The sequence below is a fragment of the Myripristis murdjan genome, chromosome 17 (assembly GCF_902150065.1).
Source record: "Myripristis murdjan chromosome 17, fMyrMur1.1, whole genome shotgun sequence".
Classification (NCBI taxonomy): Eukaryota; Metazoa; Chordata; class Actinopteri; order Holocentriformes; family Holocentridae; genus Myripristis; species Myripristis murdjan.
In genome coordinates, this window is record NC_043996.1 from 23,085,250 (window position 1) to 23,108,515 (window position 23,266).

A 23,266-nucleotide genomic window follows, 5' to 3' on the forward strand; every position below is an offset into this window, starting at 1 on the left:
ATCCTTCCAGTCAGGCCAGTTTTCAATATTTGAACTGTAACGCCTCAGTGAAAAACCTCCAGTCAGCAGGTTTACTTCGTATGACTGAGAGGAGCTGCTGTTTTCAGCCAATCAGGACCCAGGAGTGTGACTGTTCTGCCTATGAGGACCTGGTCTTCAAATTACCTCAATAAATATTCATTTAACTAAGGTACTTTAACTTGCAAAACATGAGGAATATTATTCTTATCCTGAGCCATGGTGGATTTGAAAATAAACTTATGGAAAGTGAATAAATGATCTTTAATCCAGCTGAGCTCAGCTGTTCTCCAGAGGTTGTTGATGTGATTTGAGTAAGTTTGTCTGACGTTTGAGAGACATGGTGACAGGTTTTTTCCCCCCCTGAATTCACTAATTAGTTCTTCCTGTCTTGTTGAAAATATGCAAATTAGTGAAATCAGCTGCAGTTGTGTTTAATTGGGATGAAAACCTGCATACATATGGGCCTGTGGGACACATGATTGAGAGCCACTGAGTTATATTCAGCATAATGGGAGTATGATGTTAATAACTTGCATGTCAGTTTGTCACATTGGTGCAAATCGGCTGGCTTCCAAATTGGGAAGAAGCTATATACTACATGTAATATTACTGCAAGTATTGCAGAGAAATGGAGGGACTTGGTATAGCAGGATATCAATTCATTGCCAGACCAGCAGGACAAATGTAAAAAAAAAAAAAAAAAAAAAAAAAAATCATTGTGATTGTTCACCAGTGCCACTAGATGGCATATTGAATGAAGTTATGCCAAAGAGAAAACACGTAGCCCGTGTCAAGCAGACAGATGGCGCAATTGCTGAAGAGATGCTGACTTGCACAGTTAAGAATATGATCTATTTCTCAAAACAAACACAGCCAAGCCCCATTCTGTCAACATCCATTGATCACTGTGCATCTAACTGCAAGCCTTGTGCGGACTGGTGGGAGTAAGCATGTCTGCTGCAGCTTTTCATTTGGATTTTTCATGCGCACGCCTTTTCATGTGTCCAGGTTTCTGATTAAACTATGATCCAAGCCCTTTATGGGCTCCGTTGCACAAGACGCTCAATAGACTGAATTACAGCACGCTTTGTTTTCAGCTTTAAATTAGATCAGGATGCGATCTGTTTGGTAGATACCTGTGCATTGCTTTATGCTTTACGTAATTTTGGCAAAGCCTGTTAGTGAAAGAGAGGGGGAGGCTTCGCCAGGCAGGAAAAGAAAAAAACATATCCCTGAGCCTATTGGTCCAATTTTTCCTTGCGCTGCCACAATACTGGACACACGTGACCTCCCTGTTTTTAGCTAGTTTAACGCGTGTACTTAAAAGACAGGCCACTGGCATTCACCAACACAAGCACGATCAACACAATATTAATGTCATCAAGGTAAGATCGCAGCAGGGGGGACTCAGATCACTGTACGTGGACCATGGCGGCTGCCACGAGCAGCAACACATCCACAACCACGCTACAGATAAAGCACTCCAGTATCGAGCATACGCGGAAACGCATAGACCCGAGGAGGAGGCAAGCGGCGCTGTCTTTTCTCAGTAACATTTCTTTAGATGGACGACCCGTGCAAGACGATGCAGACAATCAAAACGAAGAGGATAACTCTCTTGAAGCCAGGACTAGACAGAGCCTGGTTTCCCCGGAGCGTTCAGCGTATGCAGCTGGCACCGGGGCTGCAGCAGCGACCACGGCCGCCCAGGCGCTCGCTATTGCAAACCAGGCTCTCCTCGCTAACAACAGGGCTAGTTTTGGGATGGGTCCCAGTCCCACCGCTGGGTCGGCGGGCACAGATCCGGAGGGGGATGCTTTCGGACCCTCCATGTTCAGCTCGCCTTTCTCCGCGGTCCCAGCTGCGACTCGGGGGAGGCTGCAGACCTACACTCAGGGAATCCTACCTGCCTCCTACACCAGGCAAGCCTCCCAAAACTACTGCTGCCTGGAGGGCGGACAGGTAGCCAACTCTGCCATAGAGCTGCAGAGGTCAAGGTATGAACAGCCCCAGTGTTTGTTTTGCTTAACAGTCTAATCAAAGGGAGCATGCACTGTGCAGAATAAGGTCGTGAGCGGTAAATATAGACCTACACAAGCTTGTCTGCGGGGTCTGGCTCTGCAGACAATCTGGTCAGCGGACTGGACCTTGCTCTGATCATAACAAACAAGATCTCGCTGGGGTTTGCCAAAAAAGATCCTGGCAGTAAGAGTGTCTTCTGTCCCACTGACAAGCATGCAATAGAACAAACTGTGCTGTACTTGGAGAGAGTCAGTACCTGGGAGTCACATGTCTACATTTGACTTATTTTCCAGATAGCAGAAAAAAAGAATGTATAAATCATGTTGCACATCCATTACTTATTACAATAATAACAGGATGCTGCTGGCAGTCTGTGCAGCCTCCTTCTGCGGTTTATTTTGTTAAGTCTTAATAATAATAATCACTATGATCCTATGGTTACACTCTGATTAATTGCTATTTTATGCAGTAGATAAGCTGGACTGCGGGTCTTTGTGCATGTCACTTTTTGGCAAATGCTCCAGAAGCCTGTTATTATATCAAGGCAAAAGGGCCAACAAAAGTCCACAGAAGGTGCCAGCAAAAAAACTGGTTATGTTATTTATATGTTTGCCTCCAGTGAGTAGAGTGTTTGGGTTTACCACAGCTCATTCATTTCCCCATAACCACAACAAGCAGGGGTCTGAATGAATGAGCCCTTAGGACCCAATTAGGAACAATTTTCTTGTGACTTTATTGCTGCCAGGGGTGTCTGGAGTTTATCTGATATGATCCAATTTATGTTTGGATAGAAACAAAAAGGTGCTTTTGGACATTTAAGCCTGGGCATAACATTCCATAGGGAGATGGAATAAAAATTAAGTTGTTTTCGTATTTACTCCATGCAGATATTTGTGGCCTCATGACTCACTGGTTTACAGCAGACGGATACATATGATTGCAGGTCCAACAGCTGTGGAGTCGTAACCTAGTTTCTGCAAGAGGCAACTCAGTACACCTAATCAGTCCAAGAATATGCGGCATCTCTCTCTCTCTCTCTCTCCCTCCCTCTCTCTCTTTCCCTCTCTCTTGCTCTACATCTCATTTAGCAGAATATAAAATACCGAATGCCATTCCAACGCCTGGCACGCATTTGCTGTCTCCTTTTCCTCTAAATGATGTAAATATACTGTAACTCTGAATAGCTGCACACTACCCAGGCTTTCAGCTCCATGTGGATGTCTTTTCTTCTGGCACTCTGTGTGCTCTTCCCGTTGGAAGCACAGGGACAACTCGGAGGATGTTGCCCCACAGCAGGTTAGCTGTCAGTAACAGTCATCTCATGCTTCTCTCACTGTCAGGACCTGCTGTCAAATCCTCTGCATTCTGCTGGCCATTCAGGGCCCTCCTTTCACCCGAGCCCTCTCCTCCCTGTGTGGCCGTGTTGCTGTCAGACTTTGCAGGAAGCCCTGTGCTTGATGAAACAGATGAAACAGTCATTAAGCATTTAGCTCCCCCCTCCTGACTTTATGGAAATGGCTTTACTAAACTAACAGCTTCTGAAAGCACACATACGCTAATACCATATTTTTTTTAATAGTGAAAGAAATTACATAACATTGCTACAGCACTTATGACCTGATACATCATTTGAGAGTGCTCACTTTTTCCAGTGACCATTTTCAGTAACTAATCCTCGTGTGTATATGTTTGTATAAATATATATATATGCATGCCAAGTTGCCCCTTTCCTACTGTGACTTTACGTATTTGTCTTTAATTTCCCAGTCAACCGTGTTGTTGTTCAGTCAAGTAATACAGTAAGAGGTAGTCAAACACTGTACCCTGCTTTTGGAATGTGCTTGGAGGACTTCCACACAGGCTGAATCCTGAACTGTTGGGGAGTAAGCAACCTGTTGAAGGAGCGCTGCCATATTCCACCGGCGTGCAGACAGACGAGCGCTCTGCACAGTGCCTGGTTTGTTTTCTGAGGGCAGCTGGTGGAAACGTGTCCAGAGGTCCCTGGCTGGGAAAGGCAGGATGCCCAGGCTTTCTGAGAAGCTGCCTGGCTTTCTGCTCTGTATTTTTCTGTCCTCCACTTCCTCTCCCAGGGGCATCAGAGACACACTCTCCCCTCAGACTTTTGGCCTAGAGTCCCGCTCCCATTCAGGAAGTCACACAGCCTCTGATGTGCCGCCAAAAGAGATTGTCTGAGGCCAAAGCCGCTTCAGACCATCCTCATCTGAATCTAATGCATGGGGATGATGGATGGTTTCATACACAGCTTTCTTTCCACTCCTCAGTATTCATCATGAATCAGCACATCATGAGTTGTGTTTTAAATATAGCATACCTATTACCATCTGGCCATGTCAGCCTGAGGTGTGGATCACATTTTCATTTCATCCTTTTTTCCCCCGTTAAGCATAGACAGGCCAAGTCCTCTCACATTCTCTTTCAGTCAGGTTTTCATTGCCACTAGGAAGTGGGAAAGCATGTACTGTATTTTAACGAGGATTTTTTCAGGCTGAGCCAGCAGAAGTGGCTGGAAAACAAGCAGCGCAGGCCATTATGATGGTCCTTTTGCAGTTTTGTGCGATTGGGTCACATCCTTCTGGTTATGAGGTTGATTGTTGTTCACTGAAGTCATAGTTGGCACAATCACAGGATTATATAAGAATGCTTCATTTTCCTCAGCTGAATCTCTTGAGTGTCTGAGCTGTCAGCAAATGCTCTGCAAAAGCCATATAATCAAAACAAGACCAGCAATTACTGCAACGATAAGAACGACAGACAAAGAGACAAAGCTCAGCGGGGTTGCGCCTTGTGTTGGTCTCAAATTGAATGCAGACTTACATTGCCACAATGTAACTTGCTCTGTGGCTGACCCTGAGCAATTTACAATATGTTGCTATTTTGAGGGTGCAGCATATTTCTGTGTTCCCAGGTTCAACACCAGAACTATTTCAGTTATGCTTCAGTTGTTATGTTACACTCCACCCAGACCATATAGTAGTTTTTTTTTTTTTTTTTTTTATCTGCTAATGGCCCACCTTTGTATTCAAAATGTGTCTGAGGAGCAAAGAACTTCAGAGAGAATAGCGAATTAGCTGCGCTGATTGAATTTTTATCATAATAATCATATTTCCGTTTGCCTGGTCTGTAATTGTGAGACGAGGGCCAGAACATTACATTTATTTCCACTCAGTGACTCGCCAGCAAAACGGAAGACAATGTCCTGTGGCAAGCAGCCAACAGGGCGTGCATGTGAAACGGTTTAATCTCCACGTCTGAATAGTCTACTTGAGTCCTGTAGCTTCAATGCATGGCATGTCGGGCCGGTCGAATATCAGTTGTAGGGTTTTTTATGTTTTCACTGGAAGGAGATAGCATTGTGTCTGCTGTAGAAATATTTTATGATGTTAATGTTACATGGATGGGTTGCATTTATGAGCAGTGCTTGAAACTAAATCACTCGAGGCAACAATAGCAGGCAGCTGTTCCCGCGACACACTGAGAAACGCTTGTTGTTCCTCTTTTTGCCATCGAGTGCGATAAGTCGTGCCGGAGTCTGTTTGAAGCATCGGACCAGGCCTTGTTAGTGTCAAACTGGGTTGAAGGTTAGAAAGTTGACTGATCCAACCCCGGATGGCAGTCTGGTATCTGAAGTGAATGAGTAGTCTGGCCCGTGTTATTGTTTCCAGGATTTATACTAGCCTGGAAAACTTCTTTTGCCAAAAAAAACATGTCCTGCTGTTGTTCATCTACAGTGCCTGGATCAAAGTCCTCGCAGGCGCACCAGGGTCCTGATGAGCTGGAAGGCTGCCCTGCTGCCAGCCGCCGTGTTTGAAGGGTCACTGGATATGTTAAAGAGGAACTGAATCTTACCCAAGATTTAGAAAGGGAGAAGTCACAGAGCGAATATTCTCTAATTGAGACCAATTCCTATAATAAATGTTTTCTTTGTAGACTCCACAGATTGAACACCACATTTTTAGATTTCATATGGGTGATATTTCCAGTCTCATTATGTAGATTGTACCTTGCACTTGTTGCATTTTAGTCGTGATTTTTCCAAGGGAACATTTTGCTAGTTAAAAAGCTGACCATAGTCTTGACCATTGCCATGAAAAGTCTATACATTTACCCTCCTTCACGTCTTGGAGCTGCCCAGCATAGCCAGTCTTCTGCTACCGGCCACTTTGCTGCTTCACTGGAGTAATTAGAGGTTCCCTGCCAGAACCTCAACCCTAATTGTCCATAGTTACAGACAACAGAGCTTGTGTACTTAAAGGTTGTGTAACATTTACAAGCCAAATAATTTTGACTGACGATATCACTGCAAATGTGGTTGTTTTTCAGAACAGTTCAAATGGAAAATGTCTGTTTGGTCTCAGCGAATTAGCTGTTTTTTTTCACACATCAACCATCAATTTAACAATAAATTTAAAAAAAGTATGTTATTGTATATCAAAATCCATTACTTTTCATTGAGTGGTTAATTCATGATGTACCAGCATATGTACACAAAAATTCCAGACAATAACAACAGCACACATTTTTTTTTAACAATTACCCATCATAAAAAATGTGACGCGGTGACTTTCAAAGAAATGTGGAATGACATGTTGCAGCGTGGTATAGTTGTGCATTTTTGAGTGTTTACTCTCAAAAAAAGAGACCACGGCTGCAACCCTGGAATTTAGCTGGAACTGATTTATTTCTAAAGAGCCAAAATCTGTGATTATGCTCTAATGATTTATTTAAACTTCCATGCAATCTCCTGTCCCAACCCCCTGTTCAACCACAAATATGTCAAATGACAAGCAGGACACCACTGAAATGCATTTTCTTTGAGATTTTAGTGGTTAAAGATGCCGTGTTTGGAACAAAGTGAAGTGTGAAAGCAGCTGTTGAACTTGGTCAACTTAGATGACGCACCAAAGGAAACTCATGTCCTCCTCGACAAGCTGCAGTCTTGCTTTGATTGTATATCAAACATCCTTGTCCCTCCAACCAATCCATCTTTGAGGGCTGTCAGTGGAGGGAGACGTCTTAAGACCGACCATAAATCACATGATCCTGCCTGTCTGACCTTCAAGCAGAGGTCAACCCCCTACATTATGACCGTTTCGGCCGCTCGGGCAGCGGCTGGATTCATGTCGGTTGTCTATTGTTGCATTCACTTACTAGGCACTTGTTTACCAGTCGTACCCTATGTCAGAGCCTGATGTTCCTCCCTAGGTTTTATGATTATTAGGATCATAACATTCAGCACAGAGGGTTAAGGCAAGGTTACAGCCATCGGCTCCTTGTCTGCTTCAACAGTCTAGCTCCGCTTGTAAACATGATCTCACCCCATCATCTCCTCTGGCATAGTGTGTTGGTTTAAACCCCAGGAGATCCTCAAGGACAGAGTCATCTTTCGTTAATCTGTTCTTATGCTCTGTCGTTCATTAACCAGCCACTCTGGCTTGCACTCTCTTCTCTCCTCACTGAAGGGGGGGTCGGGTCAGGTCAAGTGTCATCTACTCATCTTAATGCTGCAGGGTCTGTGAAGAGAGGTGCCACAAATTAAAAAGTTGGTCCGAGAGACACGCATGCTTTTGTTCAAGACCCCACTTCTCAATCTAAAGACTGCTGCTGACTTAGTTATTTCAGATAGACCCCCTTTCAGGACGTGTCAGTGTTTTTTAATTTGTCCATAAATGTTCCACATTAAATCGTGGCCACTTGTTAAGTATAACTAGATTTGGATTTTGTTGTTACTGTGGTGCTAAACATGCGATTACAACTTAATTTTGGAACAGCTCAGGCGCACTTAGCTCGCACATGTGCACTTGTTTCTAAAACTGGCAGCTGACCATGTTGAAGTGGTCCAGTAGAATTTGCATGTGGAGTCATGCAACAGAAGTGTGAAATAAAGGCCGTCTGTGATAAAAATGTGTTACACGAAGTGTTTTTCGGAGCCAGCTCCTGATCCTCTTACCAGCCCCGCTGCCTGATCCTGGAAAATTCTCTGTGATCTCACATAAACGCTGCGCAAAATTCAGGAGTACTCATTTACCACCCAGGCACAGGGCTGTTGATTGATGGCAGTCATATCTAGATTATCCAAAACTCTGTCAACATAGCTTTGTTTAAATTAGCCACTGAGAATACAAAGATAGAACACAGTCAATAACAGTTTAACACATGGATTTACCTCTGTCCCCAGGCGTTCAGAGACTGTACACACGAGATCTACTCATTACCTACATTTGTTCATCATTGAAGAACACCAGTAGAAGTTACCTTGTGTGTTTTGTACCTACTCAGTGCCTGCAGGTTTTTGACAACAGCAGTTTCCTGTTCGTGACCAATTGCTTTGCATTAAAGTAGGCAAATAAAGATTTGGTTCGAAATGACTTGTATTTTAGGTGAAAGCTGGTTCACTTTCATGAGTTAAACTGTCCTTAATTTGTTTTTTTTCTGTTTCTCAGTTTGTACTTCTAAGAGCTCTTTGACAGAGCAACAGTTGTTCCAGTTAAGATTGTGATAGATAATATTACGTTCCTTCCACGTCCCCTAACTTTATTTCCCTGTGTCTGTTCCCAGACGAAGACTCATCTCTCAGCGCTCTTCACTGGAAACACTAGAGGACATTGAGGAGAACGCTCCTCTGCGAAGGTACAAACTTAACAGGAGTGCCATGCCCTTACATTAGTAATTTGGTACTCACCCCCCCAAAGGGCAGATCCCTCACTTTGTCCTCTCCTATGATTCTGTAATATCTAAGAAGAGACTTTCTGCTCAGTGTAATGTATCCAACTGGCACAGTTTCTCTGGTTTACTCTGCTGATGTTTTGTGTTTGGTCTACATTTTAGATGCCGAACCCTATCGGGTTCACCCCGACCAAAGAGCTTCAAGAAAGTCCACTTCATAAAGAACATGAGGCAACATGATATGCGCAATGGAAGGTATGAACGCAAACAACGCCATCCCCTAGTCAATACAAGCCCTCAGTGAATAATGGCAGGCTGCCACCAGTCAATGAACTGCAGTTTGAATGTCTCTCACATTACAAGACAAATCCGACAAGCCGGCCCAGTCCATTCGTAGTATGTTTATATTAACTTACACATGAATGTAATTGACTATTGATTCATCAAGAGACTTTTTCTTCACTGAGAATCCTGTCCATTTTCCCACATATGATCTGATCTGAGGCTATGTAAAGATTTCATTCCAATCTTTATTTCAGCACTGTTGTAAATCTGGAATCACACCATACTGTCAATAAACATGTTCGATCAAACAACACAGCACACTATGTGAGTTTACAAGAGGATGCATGTGGCTCACACACAGATCCCCGAACACAGACACATTTTGGCACAGTGGTGTTGAACTTGCTGATTTTTATAGTGTTTGGCAAAAAGCAACCAAACCAAAGAGGAGCTGTTTAGATCGGGCCAGGAGAGCTATGCCGTGTTTCTGAGTTATATTAAACCGATGCTTTTCATCATTGACAATGTCACACTCTTTTTATCTGAAAGATGATTCAGTCAGGTTAAACGGGGGGTGCTGTGAGATGCAGGGTCTAGTTTCAGTGCTGTGTGAGCAAAGAATCAATTTTCAATTAAATGTTTATAAGTGCAGCGTGCAGACCTGTTCACCAGCCTTTTTTCTCGTGGGGTTTATTATTCGGCTTTTTGCTTGGTGTAGAGTGCCATACTTTGTGCATAATGTAGCACAGTAACCCAGACTGAACCTCAAGGCAGTCATTTTGCCTCGATAATCAGCACACCGTTTAATATGTGCCATTTGTTAAATTAAGTCATTTGATAAATGAAGTTTATCTTGGATGCGTTTGTTTCTGCTCGGTGCCGTATCTGATGCAGAATGAAGGTGAGCTGGATTTGCCACGACATTTAGCAATTGCTTGTTGATCAACTGGTGCGGAAACAATTGGCATTTTGCCACTCACGTGTCATTTATGCTCTCGTGCCCGTGCTGGCGGAGTATTAGGATCGATGTGCCTTTGAGTTACAGCCATTAAAAAATATTTACATTGTTACACTTTGCGTTAAAATCAGCCATTCCGCCCTCTGTGCCACTGGCATTGTTACTCTGACATATTTCTGATTAGATATCTCAGTCTACCAAGCATAAGGCATTGTAGTTATTTTAAAACTATCGTGTAACAAAAATGCATCATTGTTGCTCCCAAACCACTGACCACATACCACATGTGCCACTCAACTATAAACACCGGCCTCCTGGCAGTGAACACACAGTCACACTGCCGTTTCACTTCATTCTCCTTATTCTCATTATTTACTGCACACTTTCTCCAACTTGTAGAATTTCTTAGACAGATATTAATTAGCTTATTTACCATTTTTGTTTTTATAGGATAGTCCTTATCAGTGGCAGAAGATCCTTCTATAGTGTATTTTCTGTCCTGCCCTATCGAGATTGTAGCCAAGCAGGGTATGTATCCTACAGCATGCCAAACTGTTATTTCCTCCAGCCTGTGCTCCCTCTTTCCCTTTGTTTTCTCATCCCTTTTTTATGTGGATGTAATCTCATTTGACTGGTGCATACATTGCTAAGGGTTGGTTTTGGTGGATGCATTTTTACCCCCAAAGTTAAAATCAAAACCCAGTGGGCTGAAATGGGCTTAAACAGCTTAATCCTGTGCATACCTACCTCGTGCTACATTGGAGCCTAATGCTTATTGCTTGCATATATCTATTTTTTTTTTTTTTCACCATTTTGGCTCAAGTGGCTTTTGGACATTTCATCCTGTTTGTGCAATTCAACCCATTTTTTTTTTTTTTGTCCGTTGCAACTCTCGCTGGCTTTGCTGTTCACCAGCTATGATTCAACTTTCCTGGGGTCCTCGTTCTGCTTCGATCTAGCAGCTGTAGCACTTAAACTTCAACTTCAGCGATTTGTCATTATGCCATTTTCATGCAACGGTTTCAGACTCAGACAAATGATCCATGACACTGGCTGACTGTTTCTGTTTGGGGTGTACACAGACATGACGGTTTGTTATTAACCATTTTTGTTTATTCTCTGCCTGGGTTTAGAGATTACTTTTCTTGGCACTAAGGCAGAGACCGTCTCTGGCTTATCTGTAGAGGATGCTTGTTTGCTTTCCTAAAGCAACACAAGGCTCTGTGTTTTGGGAACCCATAACTCTCAGAGCCTCCAGACTCCCACCTGGCCTGGCTCCGGTCCGGCCTTGGTTCTGACGCCCCGAAGTCACATGTTTTTAAGTCACGGCGTGTTTTGGAGGAAGTGAAGGAGAAAAGGGTACAGATAAACAGCAGGGAGTACAATGGACAGAGAGAAAAGCACCACACTAGGGCTTACTGAAGAGCATAAAAGGCTCAATCCGGTTGTGGAATTTCCTAAGCCAGCCAAACAGTGCGAGGCCAAGGGTTAATGAACCCCCGGGGCTGTCCAGTACGCACATGTTTGACTGCCCATTGCTGCTAATTGACAGTTTACGGTCAGGCTTCGGCTGACTCAGTCAAGTGTTGTGACTGTAAAATGACATTTTATTAAAAGTCGATTCTGCTTGACTTCCCAGTCGCTAAATTTAATCCCATCACAGTTCATAACAAAGCTGTTGTGGACCATTACCATTAACCACAGTAGTTTACTACCACCTATTTCTCATTGTCTTGCTCCAGTTACATGTTTTGGTTTGGCGAGGTGCTCATGATTAAGTGAGTGATTCAATTATATTTCTAATTAGCTCCGGCCTCTAGAGCATTACTCCCCTGAATTAATCCAGACTGCCATTGGACTTTAAAGCAGTCAGCAGTGGTCCAATTTCAAGGCCCATTCCCTTTAAAGGCTCTTTTAGTCTTGTCATATTAAATGTCAAAATCAAATAACAGTACACCTAATTTACGTTACCTTGTTTCAGCTTTTTAATCAATTTATTCAGCTGATTAGTGATTAAAAAAATAAGCTGGATCTGAGCATGTCGATTATAACACTACTAACATGAAAATGTTTGAAGCCCGTGATTGCTAGTACCGCATGTTACTAAGCAATGTCAAGCTTTTCCCTGTGATTTCCTTCTGTCTCTTTTCCTTCTCAACAAACTGAAGTACAACCTTTTTTTTTTTTTTAATTCTCTGGTTTGCTTCATAGAAAAGCTCTCTCTCCTGGAAAGCTTTTTCCTCTCTAATGTTTTTCCCCCCGTTTGATCTCATCTTCACCGCTCTGTGAGTTGCCTTCTGCCTGGGGATCTCCATGTCTATGATGCATCTGTCAACATTGTGTCCCGATGCGCCTGTGTGCCAGATAACACTGTTTTCATTATGGCAGATTGTCCCCACATGTCATCAAAACAATGGTGGAGTCATGTGAGGGCCCACTGTGTCATTTGTTTTATTTATCTGAGCACCATGTTAAATTGGGAACAAGGCCTGAGATACAGCAGGAAAACTAGGAAGTTATGTCTGCCGGTAATTTCATTCTGTCTCAATAAAAATATCAAAATAAAACAAGCCCGATGGAGATAAATATTGGGATTACAGACACAAGTCTTAACAGATGGGCTTTGCTTCAGTATGAAATCAAGTCAGCAAGCAGACAACTTTTTAAATCCCATACATTTCAAAACATGAAAGCTATGGCGGAAGAATATATTAATTATAAGTTACAAGCATGCATTCTGCCTGTTGCTTTAATTGTTTCAGTCCTCAAGTCATATTTTCAATACCAAGTTTTAGTAGTTGGAAAGAGGCGCTCTCCTGCTTGCTGTCTCTCCATGGAATAAATCAATCAGTGTGACAGGGTGGGAACAGAGTGGACTGCAGGGCATGTAGTCTCATTTTCTGCATGATTTTACTGACAGTGACCTGAAATCAACAGCTGAAGCCATAATAGAGAATTAAGTTTTATCATAGTGCCATCTCACGTTTAATTGGATTTTTAAAAATTTATTTAAGTATAGTATTGACGAACGCTTTTGGCTTTATTATAGTAGTAATTCAAGTGTCAGCAATCAAACATGAGTTCAGCTTTATTGAGGCCCCTGTATTAATAAATATGGGTTTTATGATCAGCCCCTACATCTTTAATTTAACATATGGTAGCCCCAGCCTGTGCTCACAGCAGTAGACAGTAAACAGAGACGCATTTGGCCCACACAGACTTTGTTCAGTCGAGGGCTCTCCGCTGTTTGCTCTACTGACACAGTTCTGTTTTCTAAATCAGCGCAGCATATGACCTGGAAATCTCACAGAGTAGTATGGCATTTCAGGTATTGGTGATGCAGGAGCCGAGCTGCAAGAGACTACTGCCCTGCTAGAATGACACCGTACTCCCCTCCAGTCTCTCTCCCAAGGGTTCACTTCATTTCTAATTGCCCTGAAATGCACCCAAAGACACAGGCAATTACAGAATCTAGGCCAAGTGTTGTTGAGGACAGATCGATAGCGTGGGCCTTTCTGTGTGGTAGAGCAGGGGAGAGGTGCGCCGCAGCATGGCAGGCTTCAGCAGGGAGGTTAAAGAACAGGCGGTCAGTCAAAGATGCCGTGTAGCGTGAAGGCTCTAAAGATCCTGTGTCCGACAGGGATGTAAAGCTGGAGGGAGGGCGTCAGCGGCACCCCTCAGGTGGCGTCAGTGCCAAGGAGATGGTGATCGGGCTGGAGGGAGTGGAGTTAGGAGCTGATGGAAAGGTAAGAGACCGTGAGTGGTGTAGGAGAAAAAAAACAACCGCTTTAATGCAGCACACAGAACCTGGCCATGTTTACATGTACACATTAATGTACTTATTTCCAGTGCCATTAAAGCAATAGTGCAGTTAAGCTGTTTGCATGCTTCTATAAAGTGATACCTCCCATAATAATCCAGTTTACATGTTAGGCTGCATGTGGTTACTTTGAGTATTTGAATTACTAACAGATATGTGATGATATGTTCACAATTTCAAATATTAATTTACTGTACATGTACCATCAGAGTATGGATTTTTGTTAATATGCAATGTCAGTATGGGCATGATTCTTCTTTTTATGTTTAGGGAACATGAGGCTGTTATCAGTCTAATTAATTGCACTGAGGGAAAAAGGGGCCTTGAGAATCCAGGACCTTGGAAACCTGAGGGTCACCCCCTGTAGTGGACAGATATTGTATATGACACCTTAAAATATGAATCTGTATCCCTGCAGATTCTTGGGGTCCATTTGGCTCTAGAATATTTTTAATTGGGGACTCTGTGAAATGATAACTTACATCACATCTGATCCCAGGTTTGATGTAAGTTCAAAAAGGCCGCCTTGCAGATAACATTTTCTGGTGCTGGTTTTGTGATATATATGTTCACCTGCGTCCACAGACAGTGTCCTACACCCAGTTCCTCTACCCCACCAATGTGCTGGGTGGTCGTAGAAACACCATCGACTCCACCTCGTCCTTCTCCCAGTCTCGCAACGCCAGCCACCGCAGCCTCAGTCTGGGCCGAGCCAACAGCAACCAGAGCAGCCTAGACACAGGTCAGTCTGCAGCCGCCACGACTCAATTTATTCATTCAGTGCAACCCAAGTATCTCCAGATGTAGCATTTGTTTTAGCACTTTTAGTAATGTTTAAAAAAAAACGCCTGTGTAATATATTGTATTTCATCAAGATGACTTCAAAGTTCTGGAAAGCTTCCTGGAACAAGAGAATGCGTGCAAGTGTTTGCTTCTCGCTCAGCCTCTCTGTTGTTGTGTTTTTGCGGTGCGTGCAGGGAATGATCTGGGGGACTTTCGTGAGTACGACCCCAATCTGCTGGATGACCCCCAGTGGCCTTGTGGGAAGCACAAGAGAGTCCTCATATTCCCCTCCTACATGGTGAGAACGCACTCTGTGTCTGAGAAACGCCAACAACAACAACAACTGCAGTGTTGTCCCCTCGAGAGTAGAATAGAAAGGTTGTTTTGGTCAAGGACAGCGCTCACTGAAATAGATCCACCTCTGTTGACATGCTTGCTTGGTTGAAATATTCCCTTCCGTCAAGCACTGAGGTATCTGTCCTGATTTTCTTTTCAGGGTTTTCTATTATTATCATTATTGACCTCGCTCCTCACTTTTTCCCACCATAAAGAAGAACAATAACTCTCAGGAAAGATTTGTCCACCTCAACATTTTTGTATGAGAAACCCTTCTCTACTTAATCAACTGTTTTGAATAGCAGCCAGGAGGATCTGTCAGACCGTCCTAATCAGCAAGGTCACTGGCCCAAACTCTGTCTCCGCTCCCACCCCTCCTGGAGCCTGGATGAATGCACTCAGTGTGTCCCTTCATAGTGGGCAGGAGCTATTAAACAGTCACTCCAGCGTCATAACTGCTGGTGTAGTGTTTGAATCTCCTGTGACTGTAGCCGCAGCACCATTCACTCTCAGTTTTCCGGAAAAAAACGGATGTTTAATTGTGTTTGGAGGAGAAAAAAAAAAATACCAGACTCCCACTTCATTCTTTCCTGGGCTCTGTTTTTGTTACAGAGTCTGGCAGAATACACACGGAGTATTGAAATAGTTGAAATGTTCACTCAAGGCCAGTCAATGTTTTTTTTTTTCTCTTCCTCCTATTGCGAAACCCCAGCGGCTCACAACAATAGCTATTGTGTTTACTACAGGAACGGGACCGGTAAATTCTCAGCATTTCATTCCACGAGACAAACAGGGGATGCTTAGAAAGCATGACTCTCCCAAACTGAACTTTCAAGTTGTGAAAGCATCAAGCTGATAGAATTAGCTTCTCTTAGTCCACATGCAGTCAGATAATAAATTATAAGTTACAATTCTGCTCAACAAGATGTGCCTCCATTTGTTTGTAGGCAAAACTTGGCTTCAGTCTAAAGCACGTGTTTGGCTTTTACTTTAAATTGCAGTAGGTAGATGTGCTATACTATCTTTTGGGATGAAATAAACATGGAATAAAGAATTGTATTTATGTGCTAACACAAGTGGGTGTGTGACTCGCAGTAGTACACTAGGTTTTCTGTCATGTGAAGTAAGCGCACTTTATTGCCATTTTTCTGGGCCACAAACCCTGATGGGCATTAGTTCTCCTTCATGCTTCCTGATTAGTAGCATGATGCTCCGGGTGGATATAATTATTCACACTCCGTTCTGTGCAAGCAACACCATGCATGCGTACTGATGGTCATCTATATATTTATAGCATCATTGCATCCACTCTTGACCTATCTGCTTACACTCAGTGGTCACTTTTATTAGGGACACCTGTCTAGCAGCAGGCAAGATCCCTTTTGCCTCATTTGGTCCATGATACTGTATCATCAGTTCCTGCGCATTTTTCGGCAACTTATTCACAATGTGAACATGTCGCTGACGTCCACATACCTCTCTGTGATTACCTAAATTTTTACTCATTAGATTGATCTGGAGCTCAAATAACAAATGTTTAGAGCTGTTTAACATTTTAATTTGACGGATTTCTGCTGTAGAAATTAAAAGAATCCTTTCAACTAGAAGTCAAGTGTACTTTGTTTTGGTTGTCGCCTGTGTTCACCAACACTTCACTGTGAGATGGTGGAATCTAACACTGAGGTGTGATGATCCAGTCGCCATCCTCAGTGAGGCCCCGTGGCGCTGAAAGTTTGGTTTCTCTGACACCGCCTCTGGTTTCCCTTTTCAGACGACAGTCATCGAATACGTCAAACCCTCTGACCTCAAGAAGGACATGAACGAGACCTTCAAGGAGAAGTTCCCCCACATAAGGCTGACACTCAGCAAAATTAGGAGGTACAGTTGACAGAAATATGCCACTCATTTTTTTTTTTGGTAAGGTACGGCACTGCGATGTTCACAAACACTTCACAGAATCTCGTTAAAGGCGAAGACCCCTGTTACGATTTAACCCCGATGTTGAGTAATGACCATGAGCTGTTTCACTTCCTTTTCCTCTCTGTCCTCACTTACCCCAACCTCTGCTGGCTTTCCCTCCCTGCAGCTTGAAGAGAGAGATAAGGAAGCTGGCCCAGGATGAGTGCGGCTACGAGGAACCGACAGTGGCCATGGCTTTCGTCTACTTTGAAAAACTGGTTCTGCAGGGCAAACTCAACAAGCAGAACCGTAAGCTCTGCGCCGGGGCTTGTGTCCTCCTGGCAGCCAAGATAGGCGGAGATCTCAAGAAACACGAGGTCAAGCTCCTGATTGATGTAAGAGGATTAATGATGCTCCGATGTCCCCTTTTGTTTGCTCTTACGTAATGTGCTGTTATGCCTGTGGTCGCACTTATTTCAGTGCAGCCGTTATTGTGCCATCATTACCCGTTCATTACCAGACCAGTGAAGTGACAGGTCTAGATGCTCTAAAACTGGATTTTGCTCTCATTGCTATCACGTCTTAAAAGCAAAATATGGCAGTGGCTCGGCTGGGATTGCGACTGGAATTGTAAGTAGTCTGGATACAGTCCAGCCGCAGAGTGCATAAAAGTAATATGAAGAAATGGGGAGGGTGAGCGGGGGTAAACAAAACCAGAAATGAAACAGAACAGGAAGACTTTATAGTGTGCAAAAACAAAAAAATATATATTACATGTGCTGAAAGTCACATTTGAAAGCAAAAAATGGTCAAAAAATAGGCTTGGTAAGGCAGAAATAAACCAGATACAGTTTTAAATGAATACAGCCACAAATTTTTTTTAAGCCAAATATGGATGCAAGCATTCAAATCTGATGTTTCTGTCCCTTGTGTGATCAAAAATAACATCACAATGTCGAGTGCAGCATATCCTTCCACTGATCGATTCCACACTGACTCACAATAATATTTTTGATATATTCATTGTGTTTACAGCTGTGTATGCCTTCAATAATTTATTTTCTACTTGGTCTAAAACTGGATAATACATAAAACATTCTGGCCTGTATCTTCTGTTTCATCTGAACTCGCATTATTTTTCCCGGCAGAAACTGGAGGAGAGGTTCAGAGTGAATCGCAGGGAGCTGATAGCCTTCGAGTTCCCTGTCCTGGTGGCGCTGGAGTTCAACCTGCACCTTCCCGAACACGAGATCATGCCCCACTACAGACGCCTGCTGCAGACCTCCTAGCATTAGTGACCCATCAGGAGGACGACCACCAGGTTCTCCTCCTGATCCCCCCCCCCGCCGGTTCCCACAGGCTCCACCTTTCCACCTCCTCTCTTCACCTGTCCGACAGCTTCAAGGTACCGCTGCCTGTCTCCGGACTCCAGCTGTTCATCACTACAGGCGACACCCTTCCTTCCTCTCAGAAACACGAAATCAGCCAAAGTGACGCACATTTCTGAACCAGTTCTATGCCATTGTTTGACTTTGACATCGTTCATCACTACGCGTTTCGACAGACTCGTGAAAGAAAGGGTTCAGCCTTCGGCAAACAAGTTGATTGTTTTCTTCTCCAGGTTGCGTATTTGCGCATTTCTTCATCCTCGACTTTGTACATTTGAGGCCTCTCTTTTTGATTAAGAGAGTTGCTTCCAGTTGAAGCAACCGATGATTGTGTCATTTTTATCATCTCTTTTTCATCATTATCTTTCTTGTAAACTTTGGTATGATTGATTTCCTTCTGACTTGCATACAATTTAAACAAGGTCTCTTAAGTGGCTGTTTTTTTTTTTTTTTTTTTTTGGCTGGACTGTTATTTCTCACAGTGTTTCATCTTTTTGCAAGTCATCGTCCAGTTCCTCTTCACGAAAAAGTGCACTTTTTGAACACTGCAAGACACGGGGCAGGGGACTTTTTTCAGACTTTTAATGAGCTTGGGCAACTGACCCTGAAAAATAAGCTGTGTTTATGAGCTCCACATACAAGCCCTTAGAATGGATCTTCATTGATTTTCTTTTTTCTCTCCGCTCTTCTCCCATCGCTAACTCACCATTTTCCACCTCTCTCTGCATGAACAGTAATCAACACAATTGTCTGAATGCAATTATGTGCAAACCATATGGGATTTCCTATATTCATTACTGCTCAAGTATTCCACTTGTTTTCTACCTGTCAGATGCTTGCTTTGGACCTATGGAGACCAGACCCACTTTTATCAGTGTATAATTTCCTGTGCTCTATGTTAGAGTGTATTGCCAGCACATTTACAGTGCTATATTGGGGGGTTGGGAAGGTATTTCTGGAGAGTTGTTCATGAGTGCAAAAATGCCATTAACCAATGATAAAGATTTGATGTTAAGGAGTGGTAGGGAGGCAGCAGGGTGCTCTAGTGGTTAGAGGCGGTCTTTCCTCTGAAGGGCCCGGGTTAAAACCATTTTGCACCAACTGGCCGTGTCCTTGAGCAAGGCACTGGATCCCTACCAGCTTCGGAGGTGCTGTTCTGTAGCCGAGCCCGACCCCTGACCTCTCTGGAGGCGGGCAAACAAAAAGAGAACTTATGTATCACTGATTTGACTGTCACTTTGAATTAGCATTGTGAAATTTGAAATCAAAGGTATTTCAAAGGCAAAGAAAATTATAGTTCTGTCGGTATGACCAATTACGAGTTATGTTCAAGAACATTGTTGGCTAATGTTTGATATGTATCTCGACTTGATTTTTCTTTCTGTATAAACTTGATTAAAAATGTTACTGGACTGAAAGATGTAGCCTCAAAAAGAACCGTAGAGTATTTCGGAGGTCACCAAATCAGGAAAGTAGGCCTACTTGAAAATTTGTATTCCATGCTGCTCAGAGCTATTGATGGTATTTGACTTAAAATGATCAGTAGAGGAAACCAAATGAGAGGACATGGGTTAATGCTGATTCAAGGTGAAATATCATTGAGCTAATTTCTGTTTGCAAGCCCAAAGATTTCGCTGGAAGATGCACACTAAAGACTTTGTGAGGAAAAAACTCATGGACGACACTTAGTACATGTGTGTATGTTTGTAAATAAACTGCTTTGCTTGTTCAATCAGAATATGTCTGACAGATATGTTTTTCCTCACTTATATTTAAACAGTGATATTTGGATGTTTGGTTTTATCCATGTATTTTACTTTAGATTTCTTTTTATTCTCCCTATATATATCTTTAAAATCTAAATGTCTGATGTGCATGAATTGCACATTAATCAAAATTGCCATGTGCACAATCAAAATGACCTGTGCTCACTATTAGTTTTATTCTATGCGTCTTTATAACTGTTACTTGCCACTAGTTGCGATGCCAGTGATTTATCAGCCATTGTTTTTAGGTCAAATATAGGTTACATTTTTTATTTTATTTAAATAAAAACAAAATCAGTTAATCAAATACGTGCTTGAGTGCAAAGACCACAAAAGTAAAAATACTTTCCTTATTATTACAGGATGTTTAATTTGGCACCCAAATATTGCTGCAAATATTAAATTGAAACTTTGACTGAGATTTATTGCAACATTCAGTATTATCAGATATTGGCCCAAGCCTGCTGTTTGCTCTCTCAGAAAAGGCCAGCGCACCGCTCCGTCTCACAGATGATCAGTGACTGAGGACAGATGTCCTCTGCAGAGGGAATCAGGTGTGGCCGCAGTGGCTTTGCTTGCAGCGCTGGAACAGGATAGCACCTGCGGCCCTGATGCAATCTGAGATGGCAGTTTCTCATAGAGCGCGAGCCAGGGAGGGAACTCTCCTGTGCCTGACACGTATCCAAGGTAAACAAGGCCCACAGTCACGCCAGTCTCGTGCTGCCATCAAAACAAACAGGCCAGGCCTGAGTGTGGACACATGGCATACGTGGCTTAGTCCCCTCCATTGACGGCCTAATTCCCCCCACACAGCCTCATAAAGGGGGCTATTGACAGCCCTTCCTGAACCCTGCTCACACATAAGTGACCCTCATTGTGAAAATATGTGTACCATCATTTGGGGCAAGCTCCTGCCTATTGGCCTTCCTTTTAAAATAACATTTGGCTGAAACGGCATTTTGCCCCCTTCCTCTCATGATACCGTGACTAAGGGCTTTTCCCCGGGTCAGCCCACCTTCCACCATTTATGGTAGTTTGTAAACAAAGAAGGGAACGATGGAGTGGAATCCTGCTTTGACTCTCTTAATTTTGACCTCTTCAGCAGCAAAATTACAACACGGGCAGACATGAGGACGGGGCCAAGTGTGATTGCATCGTTAACACCATGTCCAATTTCTAATGTGAACAGGTGTGAGTCTATCTGGCCGAGCCAAGTCTGATTCCAGCTCCTTTCTACACTCACTGCAATCTGGTGAGCACTTCCACCAACACCGGGCCTGGTCAGGAGGCAAAAGCAAAGCACTGCAGGTGGACTTGAACATCCGATCCTCTGTCCGTGCTCACGATGGCTATCTAATCCCCTTTTGTTCCACCCTAAGAGTCTGTTTCGGAGACAACTGAGCCCACTGTAACAGAAAACCGGTGACGCAAAACAGGACATTAAATGCTTCGTACGCTAATTTATTGATGGATCTTTAAAAAACACTCTGTTAAACTTTTTAAGCAGATAATGTGGGGGATCGGAGGCCGAAAGGTGACCTCCAGCAGAACAGGAGCAGGGGCGAGTGCCAGCATCGGGTGAATTATTTCAAGGCAGAGGCCTATGGGTAAAAAAGCCTTAGTCAAAGTAGATCTGCGCCTCAGTAAATGAGTTTAAGTAGCAGATGTGATGATGCAGATGTGACGGCCTCCAAATCACAAAGGATCCCAAAGAATTCAACTCCTTGCATTTAAAATTTGACTTAATTTCATAATGAAACGCCTATCTTAAAACCGAAATAATGCTGATTAATCAACCCTCGTATTTAAACTTGAGGAATTCACTCAGTGTAAATGCATTTGTTACAGTTTGGGCGGTGGTACGCCTTCACTCTCCACCAGTGGAACACTTATATAATCTGCTTTAGCGTGTTAACGTTTCAGATCATCCTACCACAGCCTTTCTTATGAGTAGTTTGGATTGGTGAATAATAAAGTGCACTCACTGAGATAAAGTCACCATCTTTTAAAGGATATGTTACTGAGATTTGTAGTCAGGATGTTACTGTACACTTTCCGCAAATCTGTTAAGATTTTAGGGGAGTTTTTGTTTGTTTGTTTGTTTGTTTGATTTTCAGAGGCAGGGTGTGTTAAAATAAACTCACACTTAAAGGTTACTCCACATGACTTACGCTGTTGTCATCCACTGATCATAACTGTTGGTATAAGATACATCAGCGAACCAACAGATTATTTTCTGTCTCCAAAATGAATGATATCATCGTCATGTTACCTAAAAAAAAAACAACAAGCAAATTCCAGGGATTGATAATCCAAGGTCAAGGTCATTCCGACCAGACAGTGAGGGAGATTGAGTTGGAGCTCTGCCCATCACAACGAATTATAAAACGAGAGCCCCTTTCATAATAAATGACACTGGATCCAGGAAAAACAGACAGCTACTTTACACACATAAAAATACGTACATTACACACATAAACTCTACATTCACAGCCTGTGGTTCTCCTTTTTATTTTGTAGACCGTTCTGCATTTTAGGATGGTGCTCACAAGCAGTCATTCATTCCTAAAAGGTTGTCTCTTTCAGCCCACTCTCTCTGCCTTGAGCTCATATTTGTACGCAGTTAGATCGTGCAGCAGAGATTGTTTTCAGTTTAGTTTATTAACACAGGTAAGTGTTTTCTTTTCCATACCACATTTCAGCTGACCTCAATAACCTTATGCTGTGTGTGTATGACTGCCGTGGGTCACACAGGGGCAAGACGTGGGTCCACTGAGAGCTGACCCTTCCATAATTACATAATAGTCCATGCAACCCCCCTCCCCTCTCTGTCTTCTCCCCTGCACCAGGCTTGCCGGGGAAATTAATATTTTAATCTCGCAACCAGATTCAAAGAACAGCCCCGGCTCTTGCAGAGAAACAGTTAAATAAGTCATGAGCTGGAGGTTTGTGTGACAACAAGGCTGGACGGCCTGCCAACTCGCAACACATGCTGGGAGGAAGTGAGCAACCGTGAGTTTGGCAGGGGCTTTCAGCTGGGATGTGAGCTGACTGATGGCCAGTAAAAGTGTGGCATAAATATCCCAAAATGGGAGATGGAGATGCACAGCAGCCTGACCCACAGTATATTTGGATGCCTTAGTCAACATGACACAAATGTGCAAATATACACTGCTGACTTTGAATCTCTGAATTTGCAATGCTGAACAACCAGGTTTTTCATTCACAAACAAAATTTAAAAAAAATATTGCATGGTTACTCCTCTTAAAGACACACAAAAAAATTAGGTCACTCCCAGTACAC

The 23,266-nt window shown here is 43.1% G+C and overlaps 1 protein-coding gene across 2 annotated transcripts; it reads left to right on the forward strand.

Moving 5' to 3' along the window:
- Positions 1–1,350: 1,350 nt before the first annotated feature.
- On the forward strand, positions 1,351–19,928 carry cables1 (Cdk5 and Abl enzyme substrate 1). Of its 2 annotated transcripts, XM_030075028.1 has the most exons (10): positions 1,351–2,018; positions 8,620–8,691; positions 8,890–8,982; positions 10,421–10,498; positions 13,611–13,716; positions 14,376–14,532; positions 14,768–14,871; positions 16,681–16,787; positions 16,996–17,203; positions 17,957–19,928. In XM_030075028.1, exons 1-10 carry the CDS (start codon positions 1,450–1,452, stop codon positions 18,095–18,097), a joined length of 1,635 nt encoding a protein of 544 aa, XP_029930888.1. In that variant the 5' UTR covers positions 1,351–1,449; the 3' UTR covers positions 18,098–19,928. The 2 variants fall into 2 exon arrangements, with proteins under 2 accessions (XP_029930888.1, XP_029930889.1); XM_030075029.1 differs by lacking the exon at positions 10,421–10,498.
- The last annotated feature ends 3,338 nt before the right edge of the window (positions 19,929–23,266 follow it).

Coding starts and splice junctions, on each gene's coding strand:
- cables1 (XM_030075028.1), top strand. CDS start 1,450: ATGGCGGCTGCCACGAGCAGCAACACATCCACAACCACGCTACAGATA. Junction 2,019..8,619: donor ATAGAGCTGCAGAGGTCAAG/GTATGAACAGCC, acceptor GTCTGTTCCCAG/ACGAAGACTCATCTCTCAGC. Junction 16,788..16,995: donor ACACTCAGCAAAATTAGGAG/GTACAGTTGACA, acceptor CCCTCCCTGCAG/CTTGAAGAGAGAGATAAGGA.